Below are 26,523 nucleotides of genomic sequence, written 5' to 3' on the forward strand. Positions count from 1 at the left end.
TTGGTATAGCAGACCTGTACAGTTTTACAAGTGCTGGTATAAACTTCAGTTACAGCAGAGACTTTTCTGTAGCTCTTTTTGTATATAGTGACACATAATACATGCAGTGCTTAGAAATTGCATCTTACAGAGGATGTATTTCACCATTACTCTGTGTACGTGGAAATGGAGCAATGCAGAGGATTTTAGATAGATATGTCTTGTACTTTAGGGTCATAATATAGTAAAAAAAATGAGCTTCCCTGGTTTTTAAAGTATTGTACATGGTAGGAAGAAAATCTCTTCCTTACTGAATTGGTAATTGCTAAAATAAGAACAAAGGAAACGATCTCCCAGAGTTACAGAGATTAGTTTGTGTGACATTTTAAACTTCAGCTCCCTAAGTGGTAGCACTTTATTTAGGTATTTTCCTTCGTCCTCCTTCTTTATTTTTGTTTTTATTTTTCATTTTAAATCCCAGGTCAAAGCACCTATAGAAATTAAATTCCTTATAACACAGGATTTGCTGCTCTCAGCATGTGCTAGTTCCATTATTTCTGTCATGGAACAGTAGACAGTGTTCACAAGAAGGAGCAAGGAGGGGCCTGAAGTAAATCCAAGGCTGGAAGAAGAGGGAATTACAAATTTAAATAGGAAATCCATTGCAGTGACTGGATCAGCGATCTAATGAAGTGTACACCTAGTGTCTGAGAAATGCTGAAACACAGGGACTGAATAATGGTGAGAGCAAGGAAATAACTCCTCAGAGATGCTTCCTCTTAGCAACAGGGTTTCACCACAGTTTGTACTGACTTCACATGACAGTGAGAGGTTGTGGTACTGAGAGAACTTTTCTCAACTTGTTTTGAAAGTGATTGCAGAGAAAGTGAATAATTTCTGCACTTGGACATGAATTTGGTGTTCATGTGAGCTTTACTTACAGTAAACCACGTGGGTTTTGCTTTGGCTGGGGTTGGTGATTTTGTTTTCTTTGCTGCCTAGGTAAGAATTACACCTGTGGGTGGTGGATTACAGTATTAGATTAAGTAACTCTTCTTACATATGAGCTCCCAAAATTGAGTGGTGTGTAGGCACAGTAAATGCTTAATGCAAAAGTGCTGAAATAAGTGATTAATACTCTCTTGAGCTGAAAATTGGTATTTGAAAAATAAGCCAGTCTAGAAACAGTATCTCCTCAGAAATCTTTTTATTGTTCAAATTCCCAACTCTCCTCAGCTTTCCTGAGAGGTTTTCTGATAACCTGAAGCAGATTAGAGCTCCAGGCAGGAATCAGACTATCCTCAACTTAATTTCCATGGTAGAAACACCTCTCTTACAACTGAGAATTAGACCTCATGGCAGGGAGGTGTTGGGGAGGAACCAAGCAGAGAAAAGTGTCACGAACTTCCCTTCCTCACACTGTTCCTCACTTGTGTGAGACATGTCTTTGATCTTCTGGCTCATCTGCTGGACCCTGTGAAAGAAGTGCTCGGAGTCTCCACTCTCAGACTTGCCTGTGGCTCTCCTGGGAATGCCCAGGACCAGGAAGGGAGTGTTCCCAGCTTCCCAGTGCATCATCTGGCCAATCACCAGTTGCGTGTATCATAATGATACTGGGAGAAATGGTTTTCTTTTCCTTTCCAGCATGTGGTCGTTTTCTGTTCAAGATGAAAATGTTACCTAAACCACAGGCAGGATGGTGGTGCACATGAGCTGAGGTGAACTCAGGCACACACAGCTGGTAAGGGTTAGTTTGGGAATCTGATGTGTCAAAATCCTCCTTAAAAAAGCAGAACTTTTACTTTAGCATGTCAAATGGCAAAGATCAGGTTTGAGAATTTCCTCTGATGTTTGTTTACATAGCTAGGATGGGGATATTTATGAATGCAAAAACAACTGATGGCTTTAAAACCAGTGGAAGAGAAGGACAAGAAAAAAAAGGAAATATAAGGAAATTATTTGCTACTGATATATTACAGTGAAGTGCTTATTTAATGTGCTTTTTTTTTTTTACATCTGTTAAAAATCTAGTTACTCAATGCAAACACAAGAAACCTTTTAGGATGTGGGGTGAAGGAGAATTGGGTAAATTCAGTCTTGCTGAAAGCTCCTTGGAGTTTATTGATATGTGGCTGTAGGAAACTAGATAAAATATGTTGTCTCAGCAAGCTGATGACGAACTCTAATAAATGTTTATGGCCCATAATGAGGGCAGGGGTCAGTGTACTGTGTAAAAAGAAGAACCTTTGGACTTGAGTTTTCCATATGCCACTAAATCTGGTTTATTTAAAATAGCAATCTTAAATAAACATTTTGGGGTAGGAAAATATTTTTTGTTGGGCTGGAATAAGAAATATTTAACAAATATCTGAAATTCGTGCCTCTGTTCTTGTTGAAACCCTCCATTACTGAGCACTTAGGCCTTTTTTTATTTAGGTTGTGCATAAAGGTGTGCTTTGCCCTGGAGGTTGCTTTTGATTGAAGTAACTATTGTAAAGACCTCAAAGGAACCCTTAACAATTATTTTAAGATCTTGACATAACCTCCTAAAAATATTTATAATTTGGTGAGGAATGTTTTTAGGAATTAAACATTCCATGTGGTACTTAATTTTTAACAGTGCACAGAGTATTGAAATGTGGACACCAAGGGCTTAATTCTATTCCTATCATGGCATCTTCTACTCTGACTTAAGTAAGATTTAAACACAGGGATGTTACCTGATTTCCTTCTCATATTTTGAGCATTGGATTTACTTGCAATGGAGTCTTTTTCCTAGTTAATAGTGTTATGATTTTCCTGCTTGCTCTGCAGAAACAGTTCAGAGAGAATAGTGATTTTTGCTTGTATGATCATTATTAAGGCAGTAAACATCAAGAGTCTTGATTAAACTCTATTCCACTTTGTGAATGGAAGCATTCATATTCTACTTTCCTTAAATATTTGTTCTCCCCTGCTTTTAATCTGGCTTAGTTCTGCTCATTCAAGCACAGATGTCTTCATGGCAGTTACCTTTCAAATATTTCTTGTGAAGAAGATGAAGCTCAGCTTTTTATTTTGTGTTGATTTTTTCTAAACTTTTTTTTTTTTTTTGGTCTGTGTTCAGAACACTTGGTCTAAATGGAAGGTGTCCCGAAAGGCAGGAAAAAAACCTAAACAAAACCCTTCTATATGTACAAAGTGTCATTAAAAACTGTGATGGCCTAACACTGAAGCACTGTGTGCCTCCCTCTCAAAACAGTGGTTGGTGGGGACTTGCCTTCTAATCTCTTGCTACCCTTCTGCCCATGAAAAATATCAGCAGTAATGTGATGTGGTGGATTCTTCCTTCACTAGAGCTCTCTGACAAATTCCTGCAGAGCACAAAGGAGTAATAAAGAGAAACAAATTAGTTATTGGGTTTTTATTCAGTGACAAATGTTGGGGTCATATGCATGGACAGTGAAGGGCATCCTGAGCAGAATGAGTTCAGTGAGATTGGGAAAAGGTCCTGGAAACAAAGCAGTGAGTGATTACCCAGGGAGTGTGGCTAAAGGTATGTTTCTGCTGAAACTTCCCAATTCCTTGTTTCCCTCACCTGACAAGGTGTCTGTACCAAATGGAAGACTTGCATGGAAGATATGAGAAGGAAGCAAATTTCAAGAATTCTTCTTCAGTCTTCCTTATCCTGCCATTTGTTTTAGAAATATTAGAAATGGGAACCCATTTAAAGAAATCTTTAGTTTAAAAATACTGAAGTATGTCTAAGGTACATTCACCGTTGTGTTGTCTTACTTGCCTAAAGAAAAGCCTAGATGAGAAAAGCCCAGTGCTTTCTCCCTGCTTTATCTCCAAGGAAGCATTCCCTGTGGCAGGGGAGCAGGGAATCTGAAGAATATCCTCTTGTAGGTAGAGCTGGTCATTTCCATGTGCTAAAGGGACCAGGGCTGTGACACAGGGCTTTATTCCCAGTTTCTGCAGTCCCCTATGTCAAGTAAGGGGGTGCTATGTGCTTCAGTGTGGACTGAAAGAAGGCACAAGGTTTGATAAATCCTGGCAAACATCCTGACACCTTCTAACATTTGGATTTGGAGCTTTATATCTTTCAGTTGTGGCTTACTGATGCTCTGAGTGTTTCCTACATTAAGTCTTTGCAGAGTACCCCAGCACACCTTAAAATGGTGGTGTCATCAATTACAATAATCAGGTTATCTGCAAATTGAAATAAGTATAGTGTGAATGAGATGTTAAATATCCTGCCTCCCTTTGGAGGAGGAGAGATGGTTGCACAATGATGCCAGCTTTCCTGATATTCTGACTGGTTGATTCCATCAGAAGGAAGCCTCTACTGAGAGAGGTAAAATCTTACTGAGGGAATGCAGTATTCCCCAAGTGGTTCCATAACCTATGGAGTACAGCCAGTGTTGGCAGGGAGGAGATGAGAGTGAGAGAAGAGTTTAGCTCTGAATCACCCACTTGAAAAGTATCCCTCTCCATCAATTTTTGAGAGCCTAGAAAAGCTGAGCTAGTACCCTTGGCCACAGCCAGGCCTCTGACTATCCTCCCGCCCTCTGTACTTAAAATGCAATTTTCAGTGTTCATTTAGTGCCATAATTGTTTTAAGCACTTGAAGAATGGGAGTAGGGTTTATTGCTTTCATATGTGTATCCACTTGCTGGTTTTTTGAGGGAGAGCAAGGTTTGACTAAAGTAGAGCTCACATAACATTTCTCAAACCCAAGAATAACTTGTTAAGTTTGCTTTTGTTTTGGAGACCTCTGGATGCTTGTGAAATTTAATTGAGTGAAATTATGGTGAAGGTTTTTTGGGTTTTTTTTCCTCTTAAAGGCAGAAAGGGTGAGTGCGGGTGTCCACTCTGCTCTTTGTCCTTGCCATGCCACATGGAATATGGCACTTGGGTGGGATGGGAAGCTTGACCCCATCCTCACACATCTTCCCTTCCTTGTTTGCTTAACCTGCCTATTAACCTTGTCTTACCAAAGGCAGAAACCCTCCAGGGCAAAGAGCTTCCCCTGCTACTGTTCTTGTAAAACACCTGGAATAACGGGGCCGCTCCGGAACAAAAACACCCCCGGCTTTCCCGAAGTGTGAAACCTTGGATCCTGTGGAAGGACTGCCCGTGGCTCAGGAGGGGGGACAGGAATGGGATGGGAGCCCTCCCAACTCCAGCCTGAGCTTATGTAATGGAAAATGGCATGGGTCCCTGCGGAGCGGAGCTGGAATGCGGGAATTGTAGTGCCTCTGGAGCTCTGCGGCTCGTTTAAACACAGTGGAAACATTTCAGATTCATAAAACTTGTGAGTCAGAAAGTTTACAGCTTTCCTTCCTTACGGCGAGGGAAAAAATCTATACTGCAGCTTTTAGATAAACACGTTAATGTTCAACAGGAATGGGACTGGGAAAGAGCATGAAGAGCCTCTGAGGCAAAGCAAACTTAAAACTTTGGGGTTTGTGTATTTTGTGTTTGCTATAGTGCTGTTTGATTTATTTTTTTAGCCTAGTAATGTTTCCAGTAATGTTACCTTACTGCCCTGGCACTAATAACTATTTACAGTAACAAATTCTAAATTGCTATTTAGAAGGGGAAAAGAAAGCCCCAAAAGCTAAATATGAGTTACTCCACTGCATACCTTTGGTGAATACAGGCATTTGGTGAGTCTTACTTAGAATCATAGGGCCTAAATATTATGTTTTAGAGGTAGTTGCAAATTGTCCTGCTTTTTTATTCTTTATTTCCTTTAAAAGGTAAAATTAAATGAAAAAAAAAAAAGTATGGCAATATTCCTTTTTAAAAAGGGATAGCAATATAATATTTATTTTAGCAAAAAAAAGTATCCATTTTAAAAGGGATAACAATATAATATTTATTTATTTATTTATTTAGTGGTTATAGAAAATTGTGAATAATTAGTGCTCTTAATGAAGAAGAAAATTCTGGATTTAATGAAGGTGGAATTGTCTGGTAAATCCACAAGCTTCATATTGTCCTTCTTGCAATGCTGTCTGAGTACATGCATGTAGTCTTCGGTTTTCTGACTCATCACTTGGGTCTCAGACCTTTCCCACTCCCTGCTTCAAAATAATGGTTTTTGATGCTGAATTAACACTGATGTACTGGCAGACAATTAGGTCTTGTGGGAAAAGGAATGAAGCAGCTTCTAGTCTGTTTTCAAGAATTCATTGAAGAAAACCAATTTCTCCCTTTGGCTTTTTCAGAACAGTCAGAATCCAAAACAGGAAAACAGCAGTATCTGATTGGAATGGCACTTCAGAAAAATGCCAGTTCACTCTGTTACCAATGTGCCTTGTCTCTGGTCTTTTCCAGCAGACTCCATATGAAAAAAGGACACATCCACTGTCTCTTACATCTCCATCAGGAGCACCAGGCAGGATCTTTCTGTGCCTCCTGCGTGAGGCACATGGAGCTGCAGGGATGTTGTATTAAACACTTCTTAGGCTTTTCTTAGCCTGGAGTTTTAGGGAAGCCAAGCTCTTAGGGGTTGCCATGTTGCTTGTGTCTCTGCTGTCACCCACAAAAGATCTTTCAAAAGCTTGTTGGTCACCATCAATAAGGCTTGACAAAAGGAGTCATTAATTGAAAAAAAAAAATGGAAGTTCTGGTGAGCTGTATGAAATGAGCACTGGTACAATGCAGAGCCTCAAATTAGTGTCTCTCCCTGAAAAGCTGAGCTGGGAGTGGATTTGCTGGTGTGACCAAGCAGCTCAGAGAGCTCAGGCTGGAAGTATGCAAGGATCTGCTGTGAGATGGGCACTGGTGGCAGGTGGGATTCCTTGGTCTGCAGCCCCTCAGTTGCTTGGATGAAAAACATGTTTATGTAGCCTGAAAGTGGAAAGCTGCTCCTCTGGTCTTTGGAGTCAGTCTCCATTAGTTGGAGAAGATGCCAGAGACTTTCACCCTGGTTACCATCTCTTCTCCAGCTGAATCTCCTCTCCCCTCTGCCTTGGCCACACTGCCAGGCTCTGGGGCTCAGAAGCAATTGCTGGGGTTCTCCATCGAGCTGTAGCTGGCCAGGATCACTGCAAACATGTGAAGGGATGTGAACACCTATTTTCTCACAAGTTAGGTTTCATGACTGCATTTACAAAGAAACAGTACAAAATCCTCACGGCACAAATGCACTGTCAGCTTGTTTCTACATTTTTAACTGTTAGGATTTGTGTATGCATGGAGCTGTCACCTTTGTGGGAGTTGTCTCTGTGCTTGGACAGAAAGTTACATGGAAAAAACAAGTCACACCCAATGCTAAGGTCCCCTCTTTTCATCTTTCCCTTTCCTTGCAGACATGTGGAACCTCAGAGCTGCACCTCAGCTGTTGCTCTTCAGTTCCACACACGAACTTAACCCACCTTATCTCAGCACAGTCGGATCTCTGTCCCTATGTCTGCTTTGTCAGGATGCACATGCCCAATTAGCATGAGCAGCTCTCTCTGGATGATTAAGGATAAAAATTCTGGTGCACATCTCTGCAGACACTTGATGATGAAAAGGAACTTGGCTGTTTCAAGAATTGGCAGTAATGAGATATTTGGATTGCCTCCTGATGATTTTTTTCCTGTATGTTAGAAATACAAGTTGAGAGATAGGATGGATGTATGAGGGAGCATCTGTGGTCTGTGTTGTGAATGAGGAACAATGCTTGCATTTTGAAAATTGATTTTGTAGTAACTGATGCTTCTGTTTAACCTTTCTGCTCTTCCCTGGGCCAAATCAGTACTTAGTATGTACCCTGTGAATTTGTCTTGTCTAATTATGGTCACATCTCTGAATGGTTTGACATCCCATTGAAGGAAATATAAAGACCAGGAAGAAGAAGAGAAGTCAGTGTAACATGCAATGAACATAAGAACTATCCACCTGTCCTGTTATGGTGTCATTTAATTGGAAAGGTTTTATTAAATATCAGATAAAAACAATGAAATATGATCTGAGCTTCACAATTTTTTACCAAGTGTTCAATCCAGACCTTTGAGGCTTAGCTCATCCTTCTTTTTACAAACCTGCAGGGTGGTTTGCAGAGCTGTGTCCATGATTGCAGCAGGGCAGCTGGCAGCACTGGAAGGCTCCTGCTCTGTTTCCACAGAACAGAGAAATGAGCTGCTGTAACTGCTTGTGCTTCCCAGGCATCATTCCTCTGGATTAATTTATGATTTGTGTTTAGTGGTAATTAAACTAAGTAATCATAAGGATCTGGATGGATTCCATTCCCTCAGTGAAAGGAAGCTCTTCCCAAATCAACAATAATTCTCTATCATTTGTTGCCTCCTGATCCCATATTCTTTCCCTGCCTCTTCCTGTTTCTAGCAAAGTTAATTGGGAATTCTGTTCATATAAGGACTTACACAGTGATTCTACAAGGAGGAATAACTTTCACTGCAGAATTTTGCTGAAACTTTTCTCATCCGTGCTGGGTTTGGCCCTGTTTTTTTTCCTGAGTTGGCTGAGAAGGGAGCTGACACTTGTGATACCAAGATTCCCTCAGAGATCATACCTTTATGATCCCAGCTGGAGTTAGGGAAGCCTTGATCAAAGGGAAGTCTGTAGTCACCACTTGGCAGCACCATAGCAACAGGGCAATCAAGTAGTTTACTGGGTCTTGCCAGATTTCTGCTAATGGAGTGGAGGCTTGTAAGCAAGAAACACTTTGCTGTAAGGACTGGGAGGTGTTGGGTTGTCTGCCACACACAAGGGCTGCAAAAGCAGAGAGCTTTTGGCACCTTGACATGGTTTTGTAGAAACATCCTGTTGAATGTCAAGAGAGCTGTTTCAGCTCAGCTTACCACTATGAATACAGAAAACCTGTGTGGTTCAGAGCTATTGAGGAGAGAATATTTTGGAGTTATTTGTCAGTCATGTATTTCCAAGGCCCAGTGACATTTATCAAAGAATTCAGTGAAACTCTATTAACCCAGCAGCTCTGTTAATGATGTGTGGATTTTTGCTTTCCTTCTCCCCCTAGTTTCAGCATGCTCTTGCAATTGATTTATTATTCACATGAGGCTGGAGCAGTGGTGGGAGAAAGGGTGTTATTAAAAACTAGCTCCAGGAGAAAAGTGTATTTTCTCTAATTAAAACAAACTGCACAGTGCTGCCAATGTCCCTGTTCCAACTGAGGTAGGTAATGAGATTTAAAGGAAAAAAATTGCCTTCTTGCAAATGTCATCCCCAAATTATGGAATTTGAAACAAAACCTGTCCCATTTTAGTTTTAAGGCTCAATTTTCTGTTCTGCATTCCTACCCGTAGACTAAATTAATTTTCCAAGTGTTTAAGGTTTATTTTTTGAAAACTGCTTCATTTACAGCAGAAGTGTACAGGTGGTCTGAGTGCTTAAATCACTTGCCTCATAAGAGGCTCCTCATGTAGACTGTCAGAGTTCATCTGGGGAGCCACCATCTGCGTTAGAAAACAGAGACATTTGAAATATGTCCCTTTTCTCTACACATTTTTAGGTGCTGAGGGTTTTTTTTTTAATACACTTCCCTGTGTATTTTAAAAATATGTATATTTTGTAAGTTAATGCAAGCAAATGGTGATGAGTACAGTTCTTTTGAACAGAAATGAGTCTCATAATGCCATGACAGCTTGGTACATGTAGATGCTGTTGTTCCAGACCCCTGATAGTTTGTGGCACTTAAAGAAATTGCTACTTAAGCAGGATGCATATGTGAGTGTGTTTTCTTAGTTTGGGATTTGCTTGCTTGTGAGCTTTTGAAGCAATTTTTCCATACAATTGACCTAGAATGAGTTTTTCATATTGGAAAGTGCCATAAATCGAAGCCAGATTCATTGAAAAGCTACTAACCTTTTGAAAACCTGGTCATAGAGAATGGCAGGGAAGACAGCTTAATATTTGAAACAAATCACTGGGTCTGTGCTTTCTCAAATCAGTTCAGTACAGATACCAACACCAGGTTAAAATATGCTTAGAGGAAAGGAGGGTTCACTTGGTGCACATGTAAAGGCAGGCAGTATAATGTCAGACTTTGAAGATTTGAGAGTTTTGTGAGTGTAATTCATGTTGTAAAGATCCTGAAGCAACATGTTACTAGGAAAGCATGAATAAAAAAGAAGAAACGTGACTTTGAAAGGATGAATGCCATAGAGGAAGAATTGAAACATCTAATCTTGAATAATTTCAATTGGCCTTGAATAGAATTCAATTTCCTGGAATAGAAATAAAATAAAAGAGTGCTCCATATCTTAGGATGACAGAGCATGGCTTCCATGTCCCCAAAATCTCAGGTGTTTTGCACATTACCTTCCTGCTTAATTTCTTGTCACAGGTTTCACACAGAAATGAGATTAATCCCTAGGTAGTTGGGAAGACCTTTTTTGATGAACTTTTCCCATATAGTCTTTTGCAAAGGTAGCACAGATGTAAAATCCTTGCCTCTGCAGCTTCTTTGTAAGGACTTCTCTATTTCCAGCCATGTCAGTGACAGGATCCACAAAGCAGCCAGCAATGCTCCCAGAAAATAAAGGATAAGCAAATGAAACCAAGGCAAATAGTTGATTTCCTCTTCTTCATGACACTCTCAAATAACTGTTTAAATTCAATCTCAGAGGTATATACCACCTATAAATTCAAGGAATGCTTCCTGTAAAGGAAAACATTGGGCTATACAGAAGAAAATTTAACAAGTATGTGAGAGAATTGTTTTGCAAACTTCCTCTCATTCGATGGAACAAGCAGGATCTGTGCTCCTGATGGGCAGTGCCTTAGCTTGTCTCACAAAATAGTCAAGTTATTTTTTTATTTTTTCATTTATTTATTTATTCAGCAGACTGAGCAGGAATTAATTCATAAAATGTTTGCTCTGGAATCTGCTTGCTGGCTTTTTTTATTAGATAAAATGGGTTGTTACACACTATTGCCTTGGTAATTCAACATTTACTAATGATACAGATTTTGAAAGCTAAAGAATAGGCATAATTCAGGCAATGGTAATGCAAGCCCTGGCAAAACAGTACATTAGCTTATTCCTGAGTCATTTTAATTCACATCTTCAAACTGTTATCATAGTGAACATAGCATTTGGCAGATTGAGCGTGTCAGTGCTTCAATTCCTTGATGATAAAAAGGTGCTCTGTTCTGAACAGGCTATAATTACTCTTCCTTCAGTTAAAACTCTGCTCATCTGGGAGGAAAGAGCTGGGGATTTTCACTGTGCTTTGCAAGTCTTCCCTCTGCTTCACCTCCCCCACTCGAGATGGAGAAGCCTTGGCTTGGTGTGGTTTTGAAAGATGAAACTTCTTCCAGTGTCCTGGATGAAATACATTCATTGTGGAGCAGCACACAATATAGGTGCAGGATTTTAATTAGTACTGTAGGATTTTAAAAGTAAGCATTACCCAATGCATATTAAGCATTTTGCCAAATAGAGTAAACATAAGTTTTTCTTAATGAGCTCTCAGTATAAAGCTGATATGGGAGAAGGAAGTGTCTAGAAAGCATCTTGCTAGGGTGGAACCTAAAAGGTGTGCCAGCCTATGGTGTGGTGGGTGCTGGGCCTGTTTTTCTGAAGAATCATTACCACAAATTAAGAATGGGAAGAAGCATCAAAAGCTTCTGAGAAGTGGAGGGAGAGAAATAAATATTCCAGGCAGAGTGGGAATACGTAGCCAGGCCTTGGCAGCTGATGTATGGTTCCACAGAAAGACGTGTATTTCTTCTCATATTCTAGGGAGTGGAAAACCAAGGATTACTGTTTCCCATTTTGTCTGGAGAGCCACAAAGCTAACCTAAGGAAAGGCACATGTACAGCTGCTCTGCCAAGGCTCTCCTGCTGCCCCTCAGTGCCTCCCCCTCTGCCATGCTAAAGGCTGCTCTCCCAGAACTGGCACGGGCACCACCACCTTTGTAGATTAAATACCTGCTCTTCCTCTCACAGGTGGATTTGCTGAGTTCTCCAGCTCTTTCCCTGGTCTCTGTGAAGGAAAATCCACACTCATCCCTACCTGCATTTCTCAACCCTGCCTACCTGTTTCCAACACTGGCCCAACTAGAATCCTGCCTCATCTCTACCTTGGGTGTCAGCGAGATGTCCTCAACAAGGTGAGCATTCTGGGTGCCACGTGGGTCACTGGGTGTCCTCAGTGAGATGTCCTCAACAAGGTGAGCATTCTGGGTGCCACGTGGGTCACTGGGTGTCCTCAGTGAGATGTCCTCAACAAGGTGAGCATTCTGGGTGCCACGTGGGTCACTGGGTGTCCTCAGTGAGATGTCCTCAACAAGGTGAGCATTCTGGGTGCCACGTGGGTCACTGGATGTCCTCAGTGAGATGTCCTCAACAAGGTGAGCATTCTGGGTGCCACGTGGGTCACTGGAAGGAGAATCTGATCTCCAGGGATCTCCCATCATTCCAGCTATGAAGCAGCAGCAGTGGAGGCAGGTAATGGACAAGCCATGGGAAGCTATGGGAGAAGCAGTGATCCACACACCACGTAATTAATCTATGGGTCACATAATATGAAACTTGGGTGTCTTTCTCCTTCATCCTGGGGCAGATGGAATGGTACATTCCTCAGGAACCTATCAACCAAGCTGCCACATCTGCCATGACAGCAGGTCAAGTGCATTCCTGTCACAGCTCTGACCCACTTGTTTTGGCAGGTCATGGAGGTTGACACAATTATATTCATGGTTGCAGCAGGACAAAGGAAGGTTGTCTGGTTTTAGTATTTCCTTCAAGTGCTAGGAAAAAAACAGCATTTAAACACCATGAATTGTATCATAAGGGATTACTGCAAACAAATCTTTGTGCACCTACTGAAATCAGTAGGGTTGTATAAAATGAGCTTTTATGGTCGCACTGCATTAAGAAACTTTTACTGTTTCTAAGTAATTTCAAAAACTAAAAATTAGTAATATCTGCTCCTAAGAAAAGCAAAAAAATAAATCATATACTTAAAATAGTCAGCAAAATTATCAAATACAGCACTTGTAGGATGCTGGACTATCAGATGTGTAAGAGAGATTGTCTCAAATTGCCATGGGTCTCTATTCCTATGTGTGTCCACAGATGTTTTCCTCAGGCCAGCTCACACTGCTTCCAACCTGCACCTTGGGTCCCTTCAAAGGGAATTTTCATTCCTTGTGCTGTACGTGCCCTCTTGCCTCCCCTGCTCTCTGACAGTCCTGTTCCTTAGTTAAACCCCCAACAGCCTTCATAAGCTGGCATTAAATACAGGGATGGGGGAGAGGGAAGGAGTGCTTCACCCTAGAATCTTGCCCTAATTATGTGCAAGGCTTATGTGTATGGTTTTTTATCCATGTACAAACCTTAAGCCAGGAGCTATCATAAGTAGTCCTGTAACTGGATAAAATTTATGTACTTTGACCATTTTAATTTCTTTTTTAATTACTTCTTTCAGTTTCTTCTTCTTCTCCATCCCAGTCTGGCCATTAATAGGCTATTTTTCAATTTTTCACAATTTTTAATGGGGATTTTTGACACACAAGCAATAATGTAGAAGCTAATTGTGCTTTAGCAGAAAGCACAAAAATAGGGGATAGTCAGAAGTCATTGCATCTACTTTGTCCTTTAAAATCTTGTCTTTACTGCCAGGTAGCAAGTCAGCCATTCAATTCAGTGATTCACTTATGATGGATGTCAAAGCAGCTTATTACTCTTCCTACCACAAAAGTAATTTATGGTCCCCAGACAAAAGACAGCAGGAACTAAGTAATTTAAAAAAATAAAAAGCCCTCTTTCAGTTGATAAGGTATTAGATGTTTTTATGCTGTTTGTGGCAGTGTGTCTGCAGTCTTGGTGTCACTTCAGTGTGGGTCAAAGGAAACCCTGCAGCTGCAGATACTTTAGAATTAGTGCAAGAGCCCCAGGAGCTGGTCAGATTTGTACTTTTTCACATGTTCTTGTACTGAAAATCAAGGATTACTGTGTTTCCCATGCTGTATGGAGAACCACACAAATGGTAGCACACCACCTATGCAGCTGTTCAGGAAGTTCTTACCACCTGGTGTCATCCCTGACAGTCAGTGTTTGGAAGTTCTTCCATTGGTGACCTCTTAATTTCTTACCCATTTTTAGGACAAATACAAATCTTTTGGTTTCAAATCTGGTGGTTTTTGTACCTTTTCTTCTTTCTTGGGCATGTCACTTGTTGGCTGCACTAAACAAGACCTGAGTGCCAGTGGCTTATCTACCTCTTATCTACATCTTCAGATTCCATGTTTGCCTCTGGAAAATGCAAAATGTTTTCCATCCTTAATACTGGAAAATACTAAGAAACTGCGTGAACAAATTACAATTTCTACCTCTTAGAAGACACTTGATGTTTTCCCAGCAACTCCCATTTTCCTGGTTTCATCAGTTTCTGGATTTAACTAAAAGTTAGTGGTAGCCACACACTGGCACATTAGAAACACAAATAATGGATCTCTGCTGCTCTTCCTGCAACATGCTTGGCTTCTGGGAAGCCTGGATCCTGCACAGGGGCTTTGGGGAGAGCAAGGAGGATGACTGATACACTGATTGCCCAGAAACACACAGCAAGGAATCTGAGAAGTAAAAAACGTTCAAAACCAGAGGGCCAGAAACAAACAAAACAAAAAAAAGAAGAAGGTAGGGACAAGTAGCAAAGTTAGGACAGTCCAGGAGCTGGTAAGTGGCTGTGTTTGCAGGCTCTAGTTTAATGGCCTTGCTGGGGATACTTAGACAGGAAGTCAGCTTTCTGCTAAGATTAAAATATCTCTCTTCTATTCAAACCCAGATTAAAAAAAAAAAGCTGAAAAATTCTAGTAAGATTCTCCAAACTTAAGATGTAGTTGTATACTTGCCTTCAAGTGCTGTGAGTTCTCATGACTCCTTCCAATTTCTCTGAAATTAAATAATCTCAAAAATATCTCCAAAAAATTCCTAATCAGCACTACAGATCAACCTGATGAACTAAAGATGTGAATTTTCATCAAGGTTTTATCAAGATGAACTTATCTCTTCAGAATCTTTTATAAGCTTATTTCCAAGTGCCTGAGCAGGGGAATGCTTCTGTTGCTGCAGAACAATCTGTATTCATGACCTTTTCAGAAGACTAATGCTATTTACCATTAAAACCTCTGCTGATAATGCTTTATTTAGGAAAGATGCTCAGCCACAAATGCTTGATTTCTGTCCTTTAGCAAAACTAATGATTAATTTTGGAAAGTTGTAGGAGAATTTTAATATTTTTTGCAGATTTCTTTCTAAATGTTTAATTCTGAAAACATTTATATTTTTTGTAGTGTTGAAGTGCTAAAAATCCCCTAAGGGTTCTAACCTGAAAGTTTGGTCATTTTGTGTCTCAGTGTGCTACATTGTGGTTATTTTCCTGTGATAGACTGGTGCAAGACAGTATTTACTTTTACAGCAGATCTTCCTTGCTCTTTGTGAAAGAGAGGAAAATTGCATTCTAACCTACATATGTGTAACAGTGTTTTTTCTGAAAGTTAGTGTGACAGAAAGCAATGTGTGCTGTGGTTATGGGCCTCAAGGAGCTTCCTACTTACACCTCATGGCTTGTGGCAGCATTTAAAATCTGTAACTTTCTGCTTTCCCACTTGCATAACTATTCTTTTCTTCCAGACCTGGATTTTATTTCCTGGAACAAAATAACATTTTAAGGTACTATTAATTTTCAGATTAAACAAGTCATAAAATGTAAATAAGCTTACAAAAGAGCATTTACCTTCTTTTCACAGAGCTGTTAGTATTAGGATTTCTGGATCTTCCTCCCATCGTAATTCACTTTTTCCTCTTGGGTGCCTTACAATGAAGGCACTGTTATGGTTATTACACTGGAGCATGTCACAGTGGGAATGATTGATTCTTCAGAACAGAAGGAAGCATAACTTCTTTCTTTAGCCTCCGTCTGGAAGACAAGCACTAAAATCTTGGGGTGGTTTTCTTGGCTTGCAGATTTCGGACTTTGGCATCTGCAGCCTTCTTGTTCCATATGAATAATCAATCCTGCATCAAAAACCTGGCATAGTTGTGATGGCTGGACTGTGCAGCCCATCAATGGTTATGTTTTAAAAGAAATAATAATGTGTTCTATTCTTCCCAATTCATCACCCCCCTCTTAGCTGTGTTCTTAACAAACCTGACCATGGCAGTCCATTTGTTAGTGAACCTTCACCACCCTGCTCTTTGTACCTGGGAATTCAGGACCCTGTGTGTGCTTTGTGGATATTCCAGCTGCTCCTTGCTCTCCTTCAAGCAGTGACAACAGGGAGTGAGCTGTTTGGGGTCAGTATTTCAGCCCAGTGACCTAAAGCCAGTAATTGTTTCCCAGGATTTGCTGCTGAAGAGCTTTAGGATCCTGGAAGGGAAAAGCTGTGTGGTCCAGGACAGTGAGGTGGGGATGTTGGGGATCAGGGGGGTCTCCCTGGCACATTTAAGATAAGGAATTGCCCATCTCCTGTTCCCCTTGGATGGGTGTATTCATGACATAATACATGTCCATTGGTTCAATGTGCCCACACCTCCAGCCTCTGCATGTGTTGATGTGAAGGACTTCGGATGAGAGGTGGAAGAGCAGTTAATTTTGCTCCAGGCAACAAAAATCAGCTCCCTAGCAGAAATTCATGTAAATTCCCTCTTTACAACCACTACTGGCTGGACTTTGTGCACTTTCCTCTGAAGTGACTGGAGTAGATTCACTTCTCCCTTGCAGCTCTTGGTTCTCACTCAGCATTTAATTTATGCATGGATATCCCTGTGTGTGTGTTCATCCCTGTGCCATGAGTGTGGGGTACCAGAGCTCAACAACCCATGTTGGACTGCTCTGACTGAACAAGATAGAGTTCTGGCTCTTCTGCTAAATAAGCATCTCCCTGTTTCTCCTCACTAAAAGATGTCTATGCTTGCAGAAAGAATTTGGGGAAGAATCAACCATTTGGCTTTGTGACTTTGTATTTTCTACTGGTAGGTCTCCAGTTTAAATCAGCAGTGTAAGAATTCGTTCATGCTGCTGCTCCTATGGATTGACAAACTTTTTTATATATCTGCTATGAAAGAAAAGGGATTAAAACCAGATTTTGGGTTGTTTTCTTTTTCTTAAGGTTTATTTTGAGATAAGAGTTTCCATAGAAATTTGGCCAAAAGCTCCCCAGTGTTTAGGTTCAGTGTAAGTAGTGTCCAAGCCTAGTATTGCAGGTCACTTACTGCCAGATCCTCTCTGAACCATGGCAGCTTGATAAGCATTACTCTAGCATGCTAAATTGTTTTTCTGTGTCAAGATGCTTCCTTAGAGGAGACTGGATGGCTTGTGGTGGAGCCATCTCTACTTTTCCAGTACTTCTTCCATATGTTTTTGTGCCAAGGTGCCCAGTGCATCACAAACTACTTTGCACAACTCTGAATACCATGCATATGGAGAGATGCAGAAAAGAGCTGTCTTTTCCTTCAGTCATGAAAACTGACTTACTTAAAAGCCCAGTTGACTCTTAAATGTGTCAACTGAGTGTCTTTGCTTGTTCCTGTGACATTTCTCTGAGAGGCAAGAGGCCTAGAGACTGAAAACTGAAATTGTACATCACAGAGCAGAACTCCTGTCAAATGCCACTCAATGCTGTGTGGAAATGGTTTAATTCAAGATCTTAATCTCTTTCCTTGAGATTTTGAGAGAGTTTTGCACATTCTCTTAGAAACAAGAAACTCCTGGACTTGAGAGGTGACTGCAGGAGGCACCCATTTCATTTCCTATTTCCCACCAATATCTGTGATGGGGCAATTTCAACCCTAGATATGTGATCTGGAAAACACATATTCAGGTCATCAAACTGTATGTGGGAAATGTTTGTTGTCAGCTTGCATGCTGAGAATTTAAACCAAAGTAGCAAAAAGTTCATTCTCTTGGAAGTGATGTTTCAGAGTAGCAGTAAGTATTCTACCATTACTTCTGTTCTTTGTTAACTTTATTTTTATGGGATTTGCAGGCCATATGTTATTTGGACACACTGGATGTCTCATTAGAAGTTGTTAAAAGAATTTAAAGCTGAGGAGTTGTCTTTTTCCTAGAAGAATGTCCCTTACGCAGCTAGAGCAATTCCAACACAAATTTCAGTTTGGTCTTTAGCTTTGTAATGTGCCAAAGGTAGCATTTGACTTTTCTAGGCTTAATCTTCCTCTCTTTCCTAGGAGCTGATGCAGCAGAACGACATTGGTTACGTCCTGAATGCCAGCAATACTTGTCCAAAGCCTGATTTTATTCCAGAATCCCATTTCCTCAGAGTGCCTGTGAATGACAGCTTTTGTGAGAAAATTTTGCCTTGGTTGGATAAATCAGTCGATTTTATAGGTGAGCAGAAAATTTTAATTCTCTCTCTCAAACTGTGTCTGGGTTTCTCAGTGTGTCTGCTGTGCTGTTTTGGCTGCAGAAGCCCCGAGTTCTTTCTGGGTAGTGTGAAAATACCCTCAGGATCTATGGACATGATCAGCATCACTTCATAAGCACAGGAGCAAAACGTGGGGAGATTCTGCCACTGCATGTTCCTGCATTACAGAACAAAGACACTTCAGAGCTGCTTTCAGGCAGCCTCGTAGCTGCCTGATGTATGTCTGCAGAGAGTGGGTTAGAAATTTGGACATACAATTTCTGCCTTTACCTTTGGGAACTGAACTAGCCATATTTGAACTGGCCAAATTGTTCCATCGTGAATGCTTGCTTTTTACTTGTATGTAAAATTAGAAACAATCACCTTTCCCAGACATCCAAATAGGGCTGTTCATGTGCACATTAAAATGAGCTATGCTGTGACTGCAGGATATTTCCTGTGTGTAGTCATGCTTTTTTCTATATCAATGCTACTACACAGTGCTAGAGGAAATAAGTGAGTTTTGTTTCAAGCTTCCATGAGATTTGCAATTAGCAGTTCAATTGGGAGCTTTGAATAATTTTCAATAACACTGCTTTCTTTAAAAACTTTTTATCCTGGTGTGATGCTGCTGAGTTTGACAGTTGCCAATTTCTTTTGCCATGTAGAAAAAGCAAAAGCATCCAATGGCCGTGTGTTGGTGCACTGTTTAGCTGGGATATCTCGCTCTGCCACCATTGCCATTGCATACATCATGAAAAGAATGGATATGTCCCTGGATGAAGCTTACAGGTAGGGACAAATCTTCCCTTCCTACCAACTCTTGTGCCTGTTGCCCTGTTTTTAGGGTGGATGATAAAAGGTGCTATGACCAAGGGTAGAAGCAGACATTTTATCTGCTAGTTCACTGGCCACATTTGTTTTAAGCATTGGTTTCCTCCAGAAAGAAATTAATGGTATTGAATAGATATCACACAGTTAATACTAATTGCCCACTGCAGAATGATCTTTGATCCAAGCAGGCAAATACATGGAATGTAAACTGCTTATTCAATGTGTGTCTTGTCCTGCTCTGGCTAGAACGGGGTTAAATTTTGCAGTAGCCAGGAGAGGCATGGCCAGGACCTGGAGGTTACTGTGTGCCACCTCCTGTCACTGCTGGGAGCAGGGGAAGGGTCCTTCTGAGGCAGGGTTGGGTCCTCTGGGGCTTCCACACAGTGAGAATCATTTGCCTCCTTTCTCACACCCTCTGTCATTACCATGGAGCTGTTACTGTTCATTTTCTAATCTCACCACTGTTTCCAGTAAATTGTTGTTACCTCAGCCCATGTGCCTCCAGCTCTCCTCTCCATCCTGCTGCAGAGGAGCAGTGCATGGCTTGGGAGTGTTTGGTGGGAGCCTCATTCCTGAACCACAGCTGCTGTGTACAAACACACACGTGTAACAGCATCTTGTGAGCCACAGGGACAGCAATGGTCAGGGTGAAGAGAGAACTGAGGGTATTTAGAGCCACACCTGGGACAAATGCTGGGCTGGATCTGTCTCCTGCAGTTTGGTAGTGGTCACAAAGAACTGCCTGAAAGTGAAATGCTCAGGAGTGGAAAAAGCTTCTTTGTTGCTCTTTGTCAACCAAAAACTGTGTGAGAAAGCATTTTGAAATATCACTTCATTTGGCATTTGGTAATATTTGTGGAGAGCCCTTCCCTTTCCTCCTTTACAGATACCATTTTTTCTCTACTTGGATTGTGAACACTTTCCTACCCATCAGGTGTCTTGGTTGACTTCTGTATTTACTTTAACCAACTGCTTGGTTGTGTTGTACAGAAAATGATTATTTTCTTTTTGATGGGATCTAGTGCAGGAGTTATGCAGAACCAGTTTGAGTAACTGCCCTGGAGCAGGGGCAGAGGAGCCCCTTTGGAATCAGCTGTGTGTGATTCCAAACCACCATCCCTAAAACAGGGATGAGGACAGAGAGATGAACACTGGATATTGCCATGTGGAGCATGATTTCCACTGAAACTTTACTTTTAAGCTGTTGAATTAGTCATGTGTGCAGTGAAAAAACTGCATGTAAGAGGTGCCTGAGCTACAGCTCTGCCTGCTGTGTTTGGACACTTCCCACATTTCCTTACTGGAGCCTGCTGGTGGCTTGGTGTTGTGCAGGAATTCCAGCATGGAACAGGTGTGGTTAAGAAGTTAAAGCTGGGTTTTTCAGGTACAGATAACATGAATTGCAGTGGATAGATACTGTGCAAGGTGTGAGCTCAGTGAAAAACCTGCCTGGTCGTGGCTGAGGGCAGAGGTGTAGAGAACTAAACACTGCTAAAATGCACACACTTCAAGGAACTTCTTCAGGGAGCTTCAAATTCCTCCACGAAATCTCTGCATTAAATTCTAGTTTGTATCTTAATCAAAAGCATGAACAGAGTGTGAAGGGTTAATCCCAGTAAGTCTTCTTCTCTTAGGAGTGAGCAACTGCTGTGAAATTTAGATTATATTTCATCATATTTCCTTTGATATGGCTCAGGGAGAATCATCTGCAGAACATTTCACTCATTGGTTTGGGATCTCTTGTTGGCCAAGCTTAAAAGAAAAATACTTTTCTTTGAATTAGTGGAAGTCATTAGATAAAATGTTTGTCTGACACTATTACAAAAATAAAAAGGTGATGCTATTACTTGAAGCCAAAGTCAAAGAAATAAACTTTTAAAATCTTTTGTATAATGGACTATTTAACAGAAATAAACATAAGAATTAAACATTATAGATGTTTTCCAACTGAAAAAAATAATACATATTTTGAGATGAAAAAGCTTGCAACCAGGGGATCCAGCACGCTCTCCCTACTCTTTTCATTTTTAAAAATTCTAGTTTTAAATTTGGGACTGCCCATTATTTTGGAGAGAGAGGAGAAAGTGGCAAGAATAGAGTGTTGGGGAGGCTACCACAACCCTTTAATAACTAACCCAAGTACAATGACTTTGACTGGAAAAAAATGAACAAAGACTATGAATTCCTGGGAGCAAACTGCTAAAAACCTTCATATCAAATGCTAAGAGGACAAACTACAGAGTTTCTCCTGAGGAGACTCACAAGATTTCTCCATTTGCCAGTGTTACACTTCCTGGTGGAAGTTTCCACTATCAGCTTGTGCAATGTGATATTCCAGGTCATAGTGTCAGCTTGACTACTCCTGGGATTGTTTGTTCTCTGGCAAATTAAAAAAAATAGTAATAAAAAATGCAAGTTTTGACATTGTTCATGTGCTAGCACGTACACACATACACAAGTACACCTTTCCATTTTTCTCACACTGCTTTTAATGACTGCTCGCTCATCTTCTGTACACTTCCCCAGACAGGTTTTATTTTTAATAGTATTTAATTTTCCCAGTGACACATTGTCTGTGTGTTTGCACTAGATTTAGCTCCTCGAGCTTTCTTCCCTTGTTAATTCTCTTGTCATCTGGTTAAGCATAGTTCCAGGAATGTTTCTTTAAAAAAAAAAAAAAAAAAAAAGCAAAACCAAAACTGGAGGAGGAGGGATTTGGGCACCTCTGTTTTGCAGCCTGTTAAAAGCAAAGTACTAATTTATCTGTATTGCAAATCAGTCAGGTAGGAAGTAAGTATTTATATTTAACTTTGAAGTAAATAAGAGAAATCATGTGATACAAGTCTTTTGTACATTTAGGCTGCTTCCTACAGCACCCAAAAATACCCAAAATAGGTGAACTCTTCCAGGGGTTTGGCAATTTTGTTTCCCCGTACTGCTGAACCCCTGCAGGGCTTGTGAGAGGGTTTTTGTTTTTTTGTTTTTTGCATTTGCACCTCTACAGTTGTGGTCACCCCATCAGTGGTCAGTTACAGCGTGGGGCAGAAATGGCTGGCACTTGCTGGACAAGGTCAGAGTGTACCAGGGCTCTGTCCTGACAATGGCAAACAGGGTCAGTTTGTCAGCAGTGACATGGGAGAGGTGACAGGGACATGTGATGTCACTGGAATGGTGGGGAAGCACAGAAGTGGTCTCTTGGCTAAAGCTCAAGTGCTGTTTGTGCAAAACTCCAGGAGTTCTTTACTCTGGCCAGAAACCAAGGTAGCAAAGATCCCAGTGATGAAGTAAATAGGGAAAATTATTCACTTGAATCACTCGTGGGAATCATGAAGAGTTAAAATGTTCATTCCCCCCCACACTTTTTAGGCACCTTTAAAGTACAGAGACAACTGAGAGCATGCAGAAAGCAAAATTTTGCTTTAAACTGCCTTTTTTAAACTCCCTCAAGTTACTTATGCTTGACTGAACCTTAGTCTAATATACTAAGAATAGGCTGTAGACATTGACAACATTCAGTATAGAGTTATACCTGAGCAGCAGGCTCTTTAATTAATTCTCCTTTTGTTTGTCCCCCTTACCAGATTTGTGAAAGAAAAGAGGCCAACCATTTCTCCCAACTTCAACTTCCTGGGCCAGCTTCTGGACTTCGAGAAGAAGCTCAAGAACCAGAGCGGGCAGCCGGGCCACATCAGCAAGCTGAAGCTGCTGCACCTGGAGAAGAGCAGCAGCGAGCAGGTGCTGGAGGGGGGCCAGGGCAGCCTGTCCCCGGGCCAGCTCTGCCTCTCGGCCGCCTCGGAGCTGCTGGAGCCCCGGCCCACGGACAGCGGGCACCCGGCGCCGCTGGAGGACGGCGCGCTGGTGCAGGGCCTCAACGGGCTGCACGTCTCCCTGGACAAGGTGGAGGACAGCAACCGCCTGAAGCGCTCCTTCTCCCTGGATATCAAATCCGTGTCTTATTCGGCCAGCAGCAGCTGCGTGACCGCGTCGGTGCAGGGCTTCGCGGCCTCTGAGGACACGCTGGAGTACTACAAGCACGCGGCTGCCCTGGAGGGCGGCAGCAAGCCGTGCCAGTTCTCCCCGGTGCGGGAGGTGTCGGAGCAGAGCCCGGGGAGCAGCCCCGACACGGAGGAGGCGGCGCGGCCGCGGGAGGCGCCGGGCCCGTGGCCGCGGGACAGCGCGGCCTCACGGGCACACGCGGGCCGGGCCCTGCCGTCGCCCCTGCACCGCAGCGGCAGCGTGGAGGACACGTGCAGAACGAACTTTGTCTTCGGGCTCTCCAGCAGCCAGCAGCACCTGGCCAAGTCCGCTGCAGGGCTGGGCCTCAAGGGCTGGCACTCGGACATCCTGGCCCCGCAGCCCTCGTCGCTCACCAACAGCTGGTATTTCGCCGCCGAGTCCTCGCATTTCTACTCGGCCTCGGCGGTGTTCGGGGGCGCCTTCCCCGCCTACAGCTGCAGCCAGCTGCCCTCGGGCTGCGAGCAGCCGGGCGCCGTGCGCCGCCGGGCCCGCCAGGCCGACCGCGGCGACTCGCGGCGCAGCTGGCACGAGGAGAGCAGCTTCGAGAAGCAGTTCAAGCGCAGGAGCTGCCAGATGGAGTTCGGGGAGAGCATCCTGTCGGACAACAGATCCAGAGAGGAACTGGGCAAAGTGGGCAGTCAGTCGAGTTTTTCAGGCAGCATGGAAATCATTGAAGTGTCCTGAGGGGCGGAGGCTCGTGTGACTGTGGCAGAGCTGCTCCTACCCCAGCGTGTGAGAGGTCCCTGTAAATCTGAAACTTTGGGTAAAAAGGTGGAGGGAGGGAAGAACCAGAGGCTTTGCTGGGAGCCAGGGAAACGGTGGTGCTGCAGGGAAGTGACCACGGCCACTGCCCAGGAGGGCAAGGTTGCTGCTGGGTTTTTCTCCTTCCCTCTCTGGGAGAAGGGTGGAACATTTCACAGCCCTTTCCCTGTCAGAGGAAGCAATTCTGTGCGAAGGATTGCCCATCCTTTCAGTGGCTGTTAACAAGGAAGCTCTCTTGGTGTCACAGCCTTTCTCTGCTTCCACTGAACCACGCTCCTACCTGTCAGAACTAGTTTTGTTCTTCCCTCCCCGTGCCCCACGTCTTCACCAGTGCACCTTAGCCCTGACACTGAGCCAACCTCTGGAGGGAGACGTTTTTCCTGTAAGAAAAGGAGACTGGGAGTGATTCCAAAGGCCATAGGGACCGGTTACAGCAAGGCTGGTCTGAACACACCGTTCAGACAAATGTAAATACTGGTGTAACTATTGTTCTAATGAATAGGCTTTAGGTGATTCGCTAGAGAGCTGCTTCAGAGAAAAAAAACCCCAGTACCTCAAAAACACATAAGATAAACTAGGGCTTTATGGCTGCCACATGCTGGTAGTGAGTTCATAAACAATGTGAACAAGTAATGACTGGCCACATTTTTTTTTTTTTTAAAGCTGTCCACGCACAAGTGTTTCAGTTGGCTCAGCAGCAATTCTTAAAAGAAGATGAATGAACCATACTTAGGACTGTTTCCCCTAGTCTTTTGATAAAATATTTGTATTTTTGATACTAAGCTGGCTTCTGGGAGAGGGGTAGCTGCTTTGGCTTCTCAGCCATAAAACAGTGGTTGAGATGTAGAGCTACATGCAAGAGAAGTGGCTGGTACGAGTGGCCACAACACACTTTTCTTGCCCATCAACAATTCAATTGCTGAAAAACAATTCAAATGTTTGGGGCATTTAAGGTAGAAATGAGCTGGGGTGGGCTTTTGTCCTTAACTGAGCAGTTCCAGGCTGGAACTGCAGATGCTTAAGGCTCTACCACATCCTCACCCTCTGCACCCCAGGGCAGACACCTCCATCTCGAGGAGGTGTCACAGCCCTGGTTTCACAGGGGATGAGGCACAGCCCTTCTCATGTTTTTAACAGTGATCCAGCTGCTTCCCTCCCATCTTGGCTGCTGCTCACCTTGGGCTCCGTGTGCACATTGCCATGGGAGGTTATGGTCAGTGAGGGGTGGTACCAGAGCCACTGTGTAAAGCTGCATCCCCCAGGGCCTTCCCCAGCACCCCTCAGAACACGTTGAGGGGAAACTGTATTGTTTTGTCCCATTTCAGTGCAGGCAGCTGAAAATTGTAGTAACAAATAATTGACCCTGGCCAACAGCTTTAAAAAAAAAAAGATTGTCAGCAGCAAACTGAAGCCCTAATTCAAGTCAGCAGCTTGGGTTATGTTTGGGGTTTTTTTACTGTAAGTTTAGCTACTTTGTGACTCAAATCTCAGGTTTTCCTATATTGAAAAGTGGAGAAGATTTTTGTCATTGTTTTGTTTTGTGGCTAGGATGTGACTTTAATTTCCTACAATGGACCGTTGAAAATAGCACTGAAAGCTACAGCATTGATTAACTTGATCCTAAAAAGTGCAAAAGGCACGGAGAGAGGAGGCACCAGGAGTCACTGAGCCCGAGGCTCTTTGTGCTGCGTGTACAGGAGGCTGGACAAAGGGCCCGGGCAGGGGAGAGGCTGACATCACCAGGACACTGTGTCAGGTGCTGGCTGCTCATTGAACGTGCTGCCACTTGTCTCTGTTTACATCTCCAGTGGAAGTGATTACATCACAACTATTTTCAGCTGTGTGTGCATTGGCCTGCGCTAACAGTTGAGCAGGGCTGCTCTCAGCCACATTTCAGGAAGAGCGGGTGGCTTTGATTTAAACCAGTTAGTGGGAGTTAACACGTATCAATCCCTAGAGGCAGAAACAGATTCTTCCTCTCTTGTGCTCCTTCAGACATGTGTGTTCTCCCCTTCTTCGTATGTTTGGGGTTGGTTTGGTTGATCACCTTTTGAAGAACTGAAATCTGGTCTTGTGGCTCCTCGTGATTCCCAGTGTGTTCTGGATGAATCCAAGGTGTAGGCTCAGTACTTACAGGGGGCAGGTTCCCATAGGAGGAAGCCTTAACCCCATGTCCTGCACAGGGTGGTGCCCTGGCTCATACCTGAACTAGAGTCCTGTCCCTGAACAATACTGGAAATGGTTTGCAGAAGTCTGAAAAGCAAAGTGGAGGATGTGAGAGGGAAAAATGTGTATATTTTCAATATGAATATAACGTATGGCATTTGGTGTGTGGCATACTTGACATGTTTGGTGTATGGCAAGCTGGTGAAATGGTTCAGAGAGATGTGAGTTTCTCATCTTGTTGTGTCATGAGCATTACATGTATGTTATGATGAAATAAAATCAGAAATGGTACCTGTTTATACAGAAGGCTGAGGAAGGAGTTGTGGAGTGTTGTACCTGCAGCAGGGGCCTTGTCCTTTATGGGACACCCCCTTCCCTGCAGGTGCGGCCATGAATGACAGGGCTGGAGCAGCTTTAGACCACCTCTCACAA

At 42.6% G+C, this 26,523-nt stretch overlaps 1 protein-coding gene across 4 annotated transcripts in view; it reads left to right on the forward strand.

Moving 5' to 3' along the window:
• The window catches only part of DUSP16 (dual specificity phosphatase 16), a 63,198-nt gene extending 36,801 nt beyond the window's left edge, over positions 1 to 26,397 (forward strand). For all 4 annotated transcript variants that reach the window (XM_064421097.1, XM_064421096.1, XM_064421100.1 and 1 more), the window contains exons 5-8: positions 11,891 to 12,054; positions 18,137 to 18,296; positions 18,981 to 19,104; positions 22,728 to 26,397. In XM_064421097.1, the coding sequence (XP_064277167.1) occupies positions 11,891 to 12,054; positions 18,137 to 18,296; positions 18,981 to 19,104; positions 22,728 to 23,847 (1,568 nt within the window). In that variant the 3' untranslated portion in view covers positions 23,848 to 26,397. The remainder of the gene's footprint in view (positions 1 to 11,890; positions 12,055 to 18,136; positions 18,297 to 18,980; positions 19,105 to 22,727) is intronic.
• Positions 26,398 to 26,523: the final 126 nt, after the last annotated feature.

The sequence above is a fragment of the Passer domesticus genome, chromosome 5 (assembly GCF_036417665.1).
Source record: "Passer domesticus isolate bPasDom1 chromosome 5, bPasDom1.hap1, whole genome shotgun sequence".
In the NCBI taxonomy this organism is placed as follows: Eukaryota; Metazoa; Chordata; class Aves; order Passeriformes; family Passeridae; genus Passer; species Passer domesticus.